The following is a 15,854-nucleotide window of genomic DNA, read 5'->3' on the forward strand; positions in this document are numbered from 1 at the left end:
TGTCTAGAAAGAAAAAGAAAAAACATGCACATCATCCTTGGCATCCTCGCCATGCTGAGGTTAAGCTCCACACCCACTGAAATTGTACAAAATTTCCTGAGGATGAGGCAGAAAACTGGAAGTTTCTTTTGCAGAGGAAGAAAGTGTTTGAGCAACCGCAGAACAGATTTCAGGACAGCACAACATCTTCCAAACACTACATCTTCCTATACCCAAAGTGGAAGGGAAGAAAGTACAGCCAGAAGATGTGGTGATGGCCACCAGCTTAGATGGCTTTAAAAGAGGAGGCGCTAAAATGGGTATTTGTCATTATCGCTATGTGGATGGGTATTTGTCATTATCGCTATGTGGAACCTCCAGGTCCCAGGCAGTTGGGTACCACCAGATGCCAGTTGCTGAAGAGCAACTTTGAGCAAGGACTATTGCCTTCATGAGCTGCTCTTACATTCACGGAGGACAAAGCTATCAATGGCTACTAGCCATGATGACTATGCTCCACCTCCATTTTCAGATGCTTGCCACCGGCTTCTGGTTGGCCATTGCCAGAACAGAATGCTGGATTAGATGGGCCATTGGCCTGATCGAGCAGGATCATCTTATGTGAGTTTCCTGGAGACATTTGTTTGGCCACTGTGGGAACCAGGAGGCTTGATTAGATAGACCAGTGTTTCCCAAACTTGGGTCTGCAGCTGCTTTTGGACTACAATTCCCACCATCCCTGACCACTGGTCCTGCTAGCTAGGGATGATGGGAGTTGTAGTCCAAAGAAAGCTGGAGACCCACGTTTGGGAAACACTGAGGTAGACCTTTGGTCTGACCCATAGGGACATAGGAAGCTGCCTTATACAGACCACAGCCTCATCTAACTCAATATTGCCTCCACTTATTGGCAGCTGCTCTCTGTGAATTTTGGCAGGGGTCTCTCCCAGCCCTACCTGGAGATGCTGGGGATTGAGTTTTGGACGTTCTGAGTGCAAAGCAGATGCTCTACCACTTGCTGGATGGTAGGGGCTCCACCATCCAGGAAGATGCTTCTGCTTATGGAAAAGGCAACTCAAAGTACTCCTACCCTCACTAGAGCTAACCAGTGCCAACAGCAGTAGTTCCATAGTTCTGTTCCACTTGGACCGTCTCCTCTCCCACCATGGGGCCTTTGTCCAATTGGTGTCCAATTGCCCTTCAGGGAACAACATATTTATGCTCTGTTTTCATTTTAAGTGTGTGGTTCTTGGTGTATCCATTTGACGTCCATAAATGCTGCAAGCTGCATTAGCGGCCTGCAGTTGAAAAGCAGGATGTGAAACTGCTAAATAAATAGCCGCAAATCAACCACAAACCTACCCCTAAGAAGCTGAGTGACACAGATGGGGAACATGTAGACTACAGCTCCCATCTTCCCTTGGCCATGCTGGCTGGGGCTAATGGGATTTTGAGTCCAACAACATCTCAGATTTAAACTGTTGGCAGTGTTGGCACTGTTGGCAGTGTGGGCAGCCACTATAGATGCCCATGGAAGCATAGATGTAGAAGACCAATGTGGCAATCACTGCCTGGTGATCTACAGCCATTCAAATTTGACATATGCCATAGTTGCTGACTACACTAATCCCTATACCAACAGCAAACTGATAATACCAGTCAGGATTGCGAAAATATTCTAAACTCATGCAAGAACAGCAAGAATAGGGAGGGTGTTTGTGGTTGCTGACTTTCAGCTATCTGGTCCTGAGGTCACCAAGAATGCCCAAACAGGAACTTCATCGGATTTGGTAGCACAGGGAATTCATTGAAAACTCTGCCTTCAGCATGTTTACCCTGCTGGTCCCAATTCCAAACTCTGCTGTTTCAGCAGGAAGTGTTATTGGAATCTGTTTGGTCACTTGGAGTGGTATACAATGCTAGTCCTACTAAAGCAAAGCAGTCCTACTAAAGTCAATGGACATGACTAACTCAGATCCATTAATTTCAATGAGTCTGCTCGGAGTAGAAGGTAATTTGTAATGACCCATCAGTGGAAACCAAGTACTGGCCTAGAGAAGAGCTTTGGTTTGATTCAGCAAGGCGCCTCTTAACGTTGGAACAAATGTGTATTAATTAAAAGACACAAACAATTAAAAGACACACACAAAGAAATCAGTTGTTCGGCATCATCAACATGTCCTGGAACATGGAGCAGTTTGGGGAAGTAATGGAATTTTACTGGGAGCTTAGGTGAAGGTTTCTTGGAAATCCAGAACACAGCTTTTGTAACAGCCTCACAACCAAATCATTTCTGCCGTAACTATAACAACACCAGCAAAAATGCTGTGGCTGGGATCCAGAGATGTACTTCAGGCATACCCAAGGGCTCGGGTACATCCAGTGGGATTTCCCCCCCCTCCTTTGAAAAGCAGTCCCCACTCCCCGTCAGTACCATTTCACAAATTGATTTGGGATTCCCTTGCCACGTGGCAAATCTCCAAATCTCTCTTGGGTGTGCCAAACTAGTTACGCGAGTTCTTTGGAATCTTTGGGGCTGTTCTCCATTAGTGCTGATAATCGAGAATCAACATCAGCATTGCAAATGATGTCCAGGCCAGTGCCCACCCACTTGCATTATTAATAAAGGACGCTCCCAACAATAATAGGAAAGGCAGCCTCTGATTTCAATCAATGCCTTCAATGATAACTGAGAGCTGTTTTACCAAAGCTGTGTACACAGTATACATTTAAAGCACACACACACACACATTGAAAAAGAATAATGGGAACAATAGTTTAAGGGTGCTGGAATGGTGGACCTGTGAGAGCTGAACTACAGTTCCCAGGATTCTTTTTTGGGGTGTGTGTGCTTTAAATGTGCTTTAAACAATATACACAGCCTGAATCTTAACTGTTAAAGCCCTCTCTCTCTGTTAAGGAAATCTTAAATCAATTAACTGTGAGTTTTAGTTGATTGATCAACTGATTAAATCTGCATACATTTGCATATGAATACAACACGGGGGAAGGGGCACTTTTTCTTTGTTTTTAGATTATGCATGCATGCGGTCATCATCTCCCTCCTGTGTCAGAAGATAGGAGGTAGACCTCACTAAGAATGAACAATCAACCATGGATTTAAGAATCGCCCCACTCGATCATCCTAAATGACTATTGAGGTCCAGAATCCTCTTTCCACAGGAGACCCCTCATCAGGGCATGAAGTCTCCTAGGACATAGTAATCAGTAGCATGCTGCCTCTGATTCTGCGCCCAGTCACCGTGATTAGTTGTTATTGATAGCCTTATCCACAATGAAGCTGCCTGATTCCCATTTAAAAATACCTACGTTAGTGGAATTGAGTACTTACATTTACTTTTCCAATAAAATAAAATAAACTGTCCCCCTTTAATTTGGGGTTCCTTTTAAATTGATCAGAAGGCTTTTAAAAAATCCAAGTGATTAATCAACACTGTGCATATATACTTGGAAATAACTCCTACTGCAGGGGTGGGGGACGTGAGTCCTTCCAAAAGTTACTAGACTCCAACTCTCTTCAGCCACAGTCAATGTAGCCAATGGGCAGGGATGAGGGACCTGTGGCCCAGAAACATCTAGAGGGCCACAGGTTTCCCAGTACTGCCCTACTGTGAGGGTAGCCGATGGGTCTCAAACCCTCAGTGAGTTAGGGACTTCCCCTGCATGCGAATACAGGCTCTGGTGGACTGAACACATGAGACTAATAGTGGGTCCAATGGTCAAGAAGGCAGTTACTGCATGTGCTATAGAGGGAAGTTAGGGACAGATGGGGCTTGTGAACCTGGGAAGGTAGCCCATCTAGGAGAAGGGAAACTCTGGTGCTAAACCTCTGCTGCCTTATGGCTATAGTCATTTGTGAGAAAGCCTTTGGGAAGAAATCCTGAGGTAAAATCTGCACCCGCTGCCTTGTGGGACATCTTCAGTAGGAGTAAACCCTACACAAACCCAGATTGGAGTCCCTAAGATGGTTGGATGTTGCCTTGTACTCCTCCTTCTGACAACTCCTGCAGCCAAGCTGGTGCCAAACATATTTCTCTGCTTTCCTTTGGACCCCATCAGTGAGGTCAAGAGGGTCTTGTCGTCTGGGCAGGACAGGACCAGCACATACACTGCCCAGGCTTGTGCCTCGGTGAGGTAACTTCAGTGCTGCCAATGCAGCAAAACAATGCAGGAGGCAGCAGTTATGGGTTACCAGTCTCTGCAGCCACGGCAGGCGCTGTGAATTCACCCCTGGAGGCACACTCCATTGCCTCTCGAGTCAGACAGATGCCAACGACAAGCTAGTAAGGAGAAATTCCTCCCTGGTTAAGGACAAATTCCTGCTATGCTTCCACAGTTGGAGTCAGTAATGTTTCTGAATACCAGTTGCTAGAAAACACGGGCGGAGGCGGGCAATGCTCTTGTGTGTGCATGAGGGTTTCCCTCAGTCATGTGTCTGGCCAATGTGCAAACAGGATGCTGAACTAGATGAGCCATTGGTCTGATCCAGCAGGACATCTTTTTATGTTCTTAGGTTCTCAATTGCGCTTAGCATTGCAAACTAAATATTGAAGCCCTGCAAGATGGATGGATAGCCACACATAGATTTTTGTGCATGCAGCTATCATGTGCATGGGGGAACGCACAAAACTGGCTGGAGAAATTTGGGTTTTTCTGAGACTCCTTGCTCTCATTTCTAAGACCACAAGTTGTCTTAAAAAAACAACAACCAAAAAACACAAAACTTCCCAGATGTGCTTGAAAGAGTGTGGGCAATACCTGCTGAAATCTCAGGTGCCAGAGAGGTGGCTGAAAACAGTTTCTGAGTGGTCATTGAAGGGAAGTAGAATTCCTGAATATCAAACTGTCCTTCCCTGTAATGAGTCAAACCAGAATAAATGATGGAACATTTTAAGTAAAGACCACAAAATTTATTATGCAATAGAAGAGAAATCAGGCAACATTGCTCAATTTGCATAATTTAGACAAGCTCCAGAATTCAGTTTCTCCATGTGCAAAGTTTGTATACCTGGGTGCAGGGCTATATTTTACTAATTATATGGGGCAGGTTTAATTTTTTAAAATTTATTTTGGAGCACTCACAACCCTTGTTAGGGCTCTGTAGTTCTGGGGAGAGAGAAGTTCTCTTTACTTTCTCCTCCAATGTCCTTTCCCCCAAGGAACTGAGAAATGAGACCCTTAGCTGACTTTTTACACCAGTTAGCGGTCTAGGATCCCTCTCTCAGAATTAAGTCCTACTACTTGGAGGATTTTGAGACAAACGTCACACAAAGGATGACCAATTTTGGCATTTGTGCAACCAGAATTAGACTGAAATTTGCAGAAGTAAATCCGATTAATTGCAAGGAGGAACATTTGTTCCACTCGATGATCCAAATTGCGCCGACGGACGTATAAACCTGTCTGCTGCTTTTTATCCCAGCCATGAGTTTGTCTCCCTGTCTCCCTGTTTCTTTTTTTAACCTTTTCTTTGCAGCAGGATATTGCGATGGCCCAAAGCCAACTACCGTAATAAAGAAATAGAAAAAAATCTGCACCTTACACAAGTCTACAGATTTAAACAACTAAAACATTCGAGAATCTGTTCCAAGAAATACAGAATGTATTCAGCTTCAGTTAGAAATGGGGAAAGGTGGCTTCTATTCAGAGTCCTCACACACCGAAATCAGCAGTGGCAGTTTATTCTCTGGCAGGAAGTACCTATAGCCACTGCAAATAACTGGTAGGAGGGCTGACACCCACACCAGACATTTAAAGCACTTTTATACGACTTTGAACAGTCACCACTTCCTCCCAAAGACTCCTGGGACCATAGGTGCCAACTCCCTGGGGCCCTAGGTGCCCAAGCATCCACAAAAATTCCCCATGAAGGGGCTGGGCACCCACAAATTTTGGTACCAGGGCCATTCATGCTGCGTGGCATCCATGGCTCCGGGCACCCACAGTCGCAGGGCCAAGTTGGCACTCCTGCCTGGGACATGCAGTTTGTTACTGGGGCTGGGGAATCACTGCCCTGTGGGGGCTCCCCTAACAACCCTTAGCACCCTTAATACACACTACAATTCCCAGAATTCTTTGTGGGAAGCCATGCACTCTCTAAAGTGGGATGCTGCTGCTTTAAAGGTACAGTGTAGATGCAAACTTAGCCAACATCATATAAGCCAGGAGCGGAAAACTCTTTTCCGCCCAAGGGCCACATTTCTTATTGGGCAGCTTTCTGAAGGCTGGCCAATAGGTGACAGTCCAAGCATGCAAAAGTCAGAGGTTTCTCTCTCCATTCAAGCAATAGGTATTATTACACTATGATACATTTCAGCCAAGCAAAGTATTGTTGTTGTTGTTGTTGTTGTTGTTGTTGTTGTTGTTGTTGTTGTTATACTGCCCTTCATCCAAGGATCACAGGATGGTTCACAAGTACAGTGGTACCTCGGATTACAAACACCTCGGGTTACAAACACTTCGGGTTACAGACTCCGCTAACTCAGAAGTAGTACCTCGGGTTAAGAACTTTACCTCAGGATGAGAACAGAAATCACGCAGCGGCAGTGCAGCGGCAGTGCAGCGGCAGCGGGAGGCCCCATTAGCTAAAGTAGTACCTTAGGTTAAGAACGGACCTCCGGAACGAATTAAGTTCGTAACCAGAGGTACCACTGTACTGGAAGAAGAGGCAGGGCTAGCCTGGAGACTGTCCCAAGTGCCAGGAAAAGAAGCCTGAAAGGGATACATTTGGTCCCTGAACCTGAGATCACAACCCTTGATGTACTAAGAACGTAACTGTTCGCTGATGATCAGCTCCTGGCACAAGATTCGGACATCACCAGAGCCTGCGGCTAGCCAATCAGCAAACAACACCTTTGCCTGGTGCTGACTAAGGCTGACACATGCAGCAGAATGAGATGGTGGAATCCCAAGGTAAGGGGCAGTGAGTGGACTGTACCCCTTCAATCCAAAGGTTGGGGCTCCGGTTTTGAATGCTTCTGCAAGGGAGAGGGAGGGAGAGGGAGGGAACAAACTCCCTGTAACTCAAGATCTTTACCCACTCCCCCTTGAGCTAGTTTGCAGGATATTTTATTTTATTTTACAAAGGGAAATATTTTAAAAATTGTCACACACACACACACACACACACACACCCTTCATAATTCTGGAAGTCAGGCACATCCAATGAAGCTGAATGTTAGAATATGCAGGATGGACAAAGGAATGCATTTCTTCAAGTAGAGCAGAGTGAAACTATGAAACTCACTGCTGCAAGAGGTAGCGATAGCCACCAACCTAGCATCACAGAATCATAGAATTGTAGAGTTGGAAGGTACCCCAAGGGTCATCCCCGCTGCAATGCAGGAATCTCAACTAAAGCATGGCAGATGGCTTAAAAACCTCCAAGGAAGGAGAGTCCACAACCTACCGAGAGGGACCATTCCCCAAATGGCTTTTAGATAGCAAGATCAGGCTATCAATGACTACTAGCCATGTTGGCTATATTCTACCTTCATTGTCAGAGGCAACGATCAGTTGCTGGCCAGCTCCTGCTTGTGGGCTCCCCATTGGTCACCGTGAGATCAGGGTGCTGGACTAGATGGGCCTTTGGTCTGGGACCCAGTAGGGTGCTTTCTGATGGGTGCCATGATAGCACATGCACTCAGGTAAATCATGTCAATCTCACTGCTAGGCACAGGTTATCCAGGTGCCACTTCCACTAAAGCTAACTCAGAGAAATCAAAACTGACTATTCTGCCATTGGCAAAGTTAAGAGTGCCAACCATATCGAACCTATAGCAAAGCCAATGGTGTGGTATCACCGCCATGTACTCAACAATCAGGATCAAAGCAATCTTCAGCGTCTGACCACTCAGTACATACAATATGGTTTAGTGCCACTGTGGTGGAAACTCTGCAAGTAGCTGGCAGCCCATGCCATCAGAACCGACAGGTACAAATTGAACATTAACAGATTTAGACTGGAAATCAGAAGGCAGTTACTATTAAGAGGTGTAAAATTATTGGGCAGTCTCCCCGGAATGGCGATTTGAGCGAAAAGACCCTTGTGAACATAGGGAAGTTGGATAAATTTAGAGGGGATCAACTGGTGATTACTTTTCTCAAGCTTCATGGGAGTTGGAAAGGTTTTGTTTTGGCCCAGCTTCTCCTTTGCATGCAGAAGGCTGGCTCTGCCATTAGGCAGTATGAGGCACCCACCTCAGGCGGTTTGATCTTGAATGTCATGAAAGGGCAGCAAATTGTTAGTTACTGCATTTCCATTGCCAGAGTGCTGCAAAGATGCTTATTTTCTGACTCAGGTGCCAAAATAACCCAGTTGACCTTGGATAGCATGTACCTTGACTTGGGGCAGGGGTGCATTTGCAAAGAGGCAGCACATGGTCTTGGGCCAGGCAGCTGAGATGCAGCCAACAAAATGCCACTCTGGATAGATCTGTAGATGTGGGGAAGTGCTGTGGCTCAGTGGTCCACCTAGGCCAGTATTGTGCACACTCACTGGCAGCAGCTTTCGTGGGTTTCCCCAGCACAGCTTGGAGATGCTCCAGGGATTGAGCCACGGAACTTCTATACTCAAAGCAGAGGCACTGAGTTACAGCCCCTCCAACCCCACAAAAAAATTAGAATTAGATTTGTTCACCAGTGTTCCTGTTGCTCCTATCCATCCTTTGCAATGGCAAAGGATATTGAGAAACTGGAATGTGTGTAGAGGAGGGAAACCAAGATGATCAAGGGTCTGGAAACCAAGCTTCATGAGGAGCGGTTGAGGGAGTTGGGTATGTTTGGGCTGGAAAAGGAGACTGACAAGAGATATGATAGCCATCTTCAAGTATCTCAAGGGCTGTTACATGGAGGAGGGAGAATGCTTGTTTTCTCCTGCTCTGGAGGCTGGGGCCCGAAACAACGGCTTCAAGTTGCAAGAAAGGAGATTCTGACTAAACATCAGGAAGAACTTTCTGACATTAAGAGCTTTTTGACAGTGGAGGTGGTGGACTCTCCTTCCATGAAGGTTTTTAAGCAGAGGTTGGGTGGCCATCTGCCATGGATGCTTCAGTTGAGATTCCTGCATTGCAGGGGGTTGGACTAGATGGCCCTCCGGGTCCCTTCCAACTCTACAGTTCTTTGAGTCTATAAAATCACAGCGTTCCAATAATCAAAACCAGTAGGCACATGGTCAGTAACAGCCAGTGCAAATAGCCCAAACTCAGACAACCTCAACCTGACACTACCAGCCATACTCATGCCTGCAACAAAAATACCTCTGCAGCCTTCCTCGCCACTGCCAATACTGCTGAACAAAGTAATCCCAATCATATCAGCTGGGAGTAGATGTCAATCATGCATGCAAATAAGCAGGAATTTCAAGGAGTTGTACTCTCTGTGTCCTGAGCCTGACGTTACACGCCTCAGATTAATGTTCAAAGTGGGAGAAGCAGACATGCTCCCTGCGCGGGAACAACTGAACCATTTCCCACCATTGGCAGCAAGGAGGGATGGGGGTGTTGGCAGGGGGGTCCGCAAGCCACTGCACCTTAAAGCTAATCAGCCTGATTTACACTTTCACTTCCCAGTCTGATACACAGATTGGGGTGGAGTTACTCTTTGGCTTTTGCACTTCTGCATTTTGTGAGACAGTTCTCATCTAAAATAAAACCCCTCACATGCACATAAGCATGTGCATTAGATGTATATTTTAGTTCCAAATCTGTGGGGGGAATGCTTATTTTAGAGTGAAACATACACAGAAACGTGCAGACATACATCTTTTTAGAATGGAATGTGTGCGAAATATGTATTTTACATTTGCCTTTTCCTGCAGGTTTTTTGTTTGTTTGTTTTGTTTTTAAAGAAAACATTATTGCAGAATGATGTTGAAACTGGGCATAAAAGATTTAGAATCTGGCATGGATCAGGAATTCATTGATAGGGCCACACTTTGCTTGCATGAGATGCTTGCAGTTCAGTCCAATACTTTCAGTTATAGGAACTCATAGGAACACAGGTCCCATACCACAACCATCCATTTGCCCACATAGCCCAGTATTGTCCACTCTGACCACCAGCAGCCTTCTAGGATCTTGGGTAGGAGTGGACTTTCACAATGCCAGTTACCTGCTCCTCTTAAGTGGAAATGTCAAAGAATTTTACCCCATTCAAAGCATCTGTTCTACCATTAAGCTATGGTCTTTCTCACCTAAATTGTAAAGGGTTTTAGGTACAGAAGATGGGTTTGGGGAAGAGGGGAACAGCTCCTGGAGCCTCATTCAAGTGTCCTCTGCAGTCACAGCAAGTAGTCCTGTTGAGCTGGGTGGGCCTGTTGAACTGCTTTCCATCATCCTGCCCCCATCACATAGATCCCAATCCCACCACCCACACTGGTGCAAACCCCAGATACCCAATTGTATTTACGTCAAAACCTCTGAGCTTCATCAGGCTCTGCCAATGAAACTGCTCATTCTGGTGATGCCACCACTGTGTGGCACCAACCAACAGTGGCTGGCTGGCAATGAATGACACCCCGGCAGCCAGTGAGAACACTGCTCTCAAAATAGGCCAGAGTCAGAGCACCTGCTGTCCACAGACCTGACCCACAGTTTGAGCATGGGCACTACTGTTTAAGAAAGAAAGAAAGAAAGAAAGAAAGAAAGAAAGAAAGAAAGAAAGAAAGAAAGAAAGACAGTTTGTTGCACTGATGGGAAAGGCCTTTCCGTAAAAGGCTGATCCAACTATTCAGAGCCCACAGAAAGGTAGCCGGATTAGTTTGCTGTATTAAAAATCACAGAAGAGGCCTTCAGCACCAGAATATGAACAAACTCATTATTGGATACATAGGCAGTGGTCCACAGAAGGTCATGCAGCTACAGATTTGATGGTCTCTAAGGTGGTATGGGACTCTGGGTTGTTCATGCTGACCAGACGTCTTCCAATTCCATCAACTGAACAATACCCACACCAGAACCTCATTGCCAACAAGGGGATGCAGATGTCACAATCACCCAAATGACCCTTGTGATTTGATTTGATTTTACTGCTGTTAATACTAGTGTTTCCTGTCACACCAACCTCTGCAAATTGGGAGAGGATGGGTGAGGAAGTTCTTCTCCTTCCCTCACCACTTTCCTCTTTCTTTCTCATAAGGTATGAAGGCTCAGGACTACTCAGTTAAATTGTTTGGCAGAACATTCAGGAGAGATGAGAGAGAGGTAACATATAATTAATTTATGGCATTCACGACCACAGGATATGATGATGATGTCCGCTAGCTTTAGATGGATTAGGCAAATTCATGAAAGATAGATCTGTTGATGGCAGATACCCAGGACAGCCTCCCAGTATAGGATGCGGGACCTCCTCTTTCAGGGATTGTGCATCTCTGCATGCCAGGTGCAGGGGGAATCTGGGAGATGGCTGTCCTGTCATGACTGGAAACGGGACATTGGAGTAGGTAGACCTTTGGGCAGATCCATCAGGGTTCTCACAAACCCATATTACAACCACACTTACAACTCCTCACCTAACCACCCCATGGTCAGTGCCAGCAACCGCACCAAAATGCCAATGTTGGCATCTGTGCTGAGATCAGGACCATTGGTCAAGCCATGGCAATGATGCCTGTCCACCCCACCACCACCACCCAATGACAAGATTAGGTCTACACACAAGGCCAGGATCGGTGGTATCAAATTCTCACCAGGTGATGGAATGATGGGCTTTGGAAAGGCAGCAAAAGGAGACAGCAGGCCAAGGATGAGAACCAAGCATCAAAACCCAAGCAGACAGATCCACTGCGTGTTTACTTGGAAAGGAGTCCCCCTGAGTTCAATGGGACCCATTCCCAAGTAAGTGCTGCACATACTGTTGCAGTCTCACTGTCCCAAAGTGAGCACCATGGCATGGTCTCTCTATCTCTGTGTATCTCTTACCTTCTACAGTGTCCATCCCAACATCTATCCTCTGGGTTCATCTATGCCTCTAAAAATATTCTGGTCATCATCAGCACCACCATCACCTATCATCACCTCTTTTCCTTTCCCCAATCCCATCTCCCTCTCCCTCCCTCCCTCCCTGTCTCACACACGCATTACACAAGTCCCCTTTTTGCTCTTTGTTTATTCCCCCACAAATGTATCCATCTGGTGATTAGCATCCATACAAGCCGTTCATTCATAGACCAGGGTGTCTCCATCCCTCTCCATCTCTCTCCTGTATGGCCATCTCTCCAACATATTAGGAACACACAAATCCCCTCCTGTTTCTCTCCAGATTTGCACCCTGCGCCCAGGAAGCCCTCTCTTCCCTCCACCCGCCAGAACCTTTTGCAGATCTTTAGGCGGCTTGCTCCCTCTCTGCCCACAAGTACCCCGTGGCAAACAAGTCGTGCAAAGAGGCAAGCGGCGCACTTAATTAACAACCGGCACCTCCGACGTTAGCTATCCGTGGCAGGAAATGTACAGTAAGCATCCAGATACGCAGACCGAACGGTCCGGCAGAGAGAGTGAGCCGGATGTTGGAAAGGAGGTGCCAAAATTGTGCATTCACAAAGCACGCATGCAGTTGTTGTGACACCTCATTGAGAGCGGGGGGGGCAGAGAGATCTGGGTTTCCGTGGCATGCATCTGCGACCAAGAACGATGTATCCCTAAGGGGCCGCACGGATATTTGCAACGCGGTTGGGGGTGGGGAACCCCACGCTTATACTTGGGACAACTCCAAGGTACCTCGGCGAAATGTAGTCCCCCCCCAAAAAAAGGACCCCAATCGTGCGCACAGCCACGCACATCTGTGGCGCTCGGTTGGTCTGCAGACCCAGGGACAGAGCACCGCGCAACTGTGCTACAGAGATGCTCCCAGCGGATCGGTGCAACTGCGCTACCGCCGTGGCACGCCACACAGCCTTGTCTCCCCGTGGCGCGCACACAGGTACGCATTGGGTATTCCGTCCGCGCACTCCTGCTCTCCCAGCCCAGCCCCCCGCAAACCACCACCACGCACACCCCGCCACCGCCACCCCGCGCAGCCGGAATGCAGCACCTTGATAGAGGAACAGCATCCCCATCCTGTAGAGGAGCGTGACCAGGAGTGCGCAGTGCATGTCTCTGGCTGGTCCTGGGTGCCGGCTGGGGGGCGATGCTGCAGCAGCTGCCGGAGGAGGAGGAGGAGGAGGAGGCAGAGGAGGAGGAGAGCGAGACACAGGCAGCGATGGAGGGAGATACAGGCTGGCTCTCGCATTCAACCCACCGCCAGCCTTGCTGCATCTCATGAGATGGGGGGTGTATTGTGGAGGGAAGAGAGGAGGGAGGAGGAGGAGGAGGAGGAGGAGGGGAGAGAGAGGGAGCTACTGAAGGGGGTGAGAATTCTGACAGACAGCTGGGCAGAGATGAGGGACGCGCCCGGCAGGGCCAATCCGGAGTCCGGGTGGCTGGGAAAGGGGCCGGGCATGCAAATGAGGAGGGAGGGGGGCCGCCAATGGGAGGGAGGGAGATGAGGCTGGTGGGACGGGCCGAGGAAGGTGGGGGGGGCTGATTTATGAGGGGCTCTTTGTTACTGCAGCAATGCTGGGGATGAGGAGTGTGGGGAGGAAAGAGAGCAACCCCCCCCCCCCACGCACACAGAGCCAGGGAAACCCAGAGAGATCCCGGCTAGGCTGCTAAGCCCCCTCTTCCTTCCCTCACCCAGCCCCCTTCCTCCGGCTTCCCCCATAGAGGAGCATCTTCTGTGGGTACCTCCTGGGGATGGAACGGAGGAAGGGAGTTAACTCTTGCAGCCCATTTCTCAGCTCTCTCACGACTGCCTCTTGTCTAACCCCCTCCAAAGTCTTTCCACCTCTTCCTCCGCCCCATGGCTCGCCTCAAAGCTGTCCTCAGCACTTTCCCCCCCTTTCCAAGCACGACGACCTCTTGGCCCTGCAGGCTTCCCCTTCCTGAGTCCCTGCAGTCCTGGATCACCTTCAGCTAAGTTAGCCAACCCCATAGATCCAAAATGTTTTTCTCAGCTTTTTGCACCTTACCTAGACTCTGTGCTGGAAAGGCAGTGATATGTAGCGGTTAGAGCACTGGACAGGGGTGACCCGGGCAATATTGGCCCCTGTCTCTCTTTCCTTCCATCCCTCCTCTGATGCCCTCTCACACCTCTGCCTCCTTAAGGCTTGCACAGCTGTTTGTTGCAGCAGTCCTGGCTACAAGCTCCCCAGGCGAATGGTGCCTCTGGGGCAGGCCAGGGGGATGCTTCCCAGGCCCCTGTGGGGCAGTGTGAGGAGGCACCTCTCTTTGCGGCAGGGGGGCAGCTCAAAGACCAGGGGCAGCAGCTGTGGCTGCCCAGAGAACTCCCAAGGAGAGGGGAGAAGAGAGGAGGCTGAGGGAACACTCTACAAGGGAGGGGGGCGTTCAAAAAATGATGAGAGGATGCTGGCTCTGCAGGCAAGGGGTGACATAACTGGACTCCTGAGTCTCACAGGGGTGCCCCAGAAAAAATGTAGTTGGTCAAGGGAGTTGTGGACTCAAAAAAGTTGAAAACTTTGGCTTAGAGTAAGGGCTGCTTACCTTTGCCCTCTCCCAGGTGTCATTGGATGACAGCTGCCATCAGCCCTGCCCATATGTACATAGGACTCAAATACATTAGTCAAGAAACAGCATTTTGAATGCATTATAAACTTGTAACACAAGATGGCACCAGAGAGCAAAAAAATTCTAAGCGATTTCCCATAGCGTTTTCCCCCTTTCGTTTAATTTAACGTTTTAATTTCTGACTTATTTACAGCGGGGGTTTTCCCCCTGTGTGTAGATCCACCCATAGAATTTTTGCATGGCATGGAGAAAGTGGATCAAAATAAGTTTTCCTTCCCATCTCATAATTCTAGAACTCGCAGGCATCCAATGAAGCTGAATGTTGGAAGTTTCGGGGCAGACAAAAGAAGACACCTCTTCATTCAGCATATTGTTAAACTATGGAACTTGATTTCGCAGGAGGCGGGGATGGCTTTAAAAGAGGACTGGACAAATTTGTGGATGATAAGGCTTTCAGTGGCCACTAGCCAGGATTACCAGCCACAGTGGCAGTGCTCTCCCCTCCAGGGACAGAGGCAGCAATGCTTCTGAACACCAGTAGCTGGAAACTGCAGAAGAAGAGAAATCTCTTGTGCTCAGGTCTTGGTTGAAGGTTCCCCGCAGGCTTCTGGCTGGCTAGTGTGAGAACAGGATGCTGGACTAGATGAGACCTTGGCCTGATCCATCAGGCTCTTCTTGTGTTCCTATTGGCCATGCTGCCTGGGGCTCATGGGAACTATAGTCCAGGAATGTCTGGAGAGTCACAAGTTTCCTATCCCACAGAGGAAGATTGTGGCAGAAATGTGAAGAGGAAATGAATACAGGGTGCATTCACATCACCCCCTTAGAGCACAGTGAAGTTATTTCCTGTGGGAATGTTTAGGGATGCAGGAGAGGATATATTGTTTAAGATATCCTATTCCAACTTGTGTTAACAAGTCCCAGAACTTAGCAGAGTTTTTCATTCCCCTTTTAAACACACACAGCAGAAAGCTTGCTCAGGTTCGCTAGAACCTCTATAATAAATGTCCTGGTATTTCCCCCTTTAATCCCTCTTAAAATAAGACACGACACAGTCTTCTATAAAAGCATATAAAGAGTTTACTTACAAGATATCTGTTCACAATCGGATCCCAGAAGGCAGACTTAGCTTAGAAAATAGTATATACATCATTAGGAGACTATTCCTTAAGAGAGATAGCCCCTTAGAGCAGCTTGCCTAAGCACATGTTGTTTTGTTGAAAGATGGTCGGAAAGAGAGAGAGATGGTGGCCAGCCTGGTGTTTTTGTCTTTACTTGCAAAGGTGAGGCCAC

At 47.8% G+C, this 15,854-nt stretch overlaps 1 protein-coding gene across 2 annotated transcripts in view; it reads right to left on the bottom strand.

The window, feature by feature from the left end:
- IGLON5 (IgLON family member 5) overlaps window positions 1-13,408 on the bottom strand; it is a 124,322-nt gene extending 110,914 nt beyond the window's left edge. The window contains exon 1 of one of the 2 annotated variants that reach the window (XM_033158200.1): window positions 13,030-13,408. In XM_033158200.1, coding sequence (XP_033014091.1) covers window positions 13,030-13,258 — 229 coding nt within the window. In that variant the 5' untranslated portion in view covers window positions 13,259-13,408. The remainder of the gene's footprint in view (window positions 1-13,029) is intronic. The other variant, XM_033158201.1, reaches the window with a different exon arrangement.
- Between the last annotated feature and the right edge of the window lie 2,446 nt (window positions 13,409-15,854).

Source organism: Lacerta agilis, chromosome 8 (assembly GCF_009819535.1).
Source record: "Lacerta agilis isolate rLacAgi1 chromosome 8, rLacAgi1.pri, whole genome shotgun sequence".
NCBI lineage: Eukaryota > Metazoa > Chordata > Lepidosauria > Squamata > Lacertidae > Lacerta > Lacerta agilis.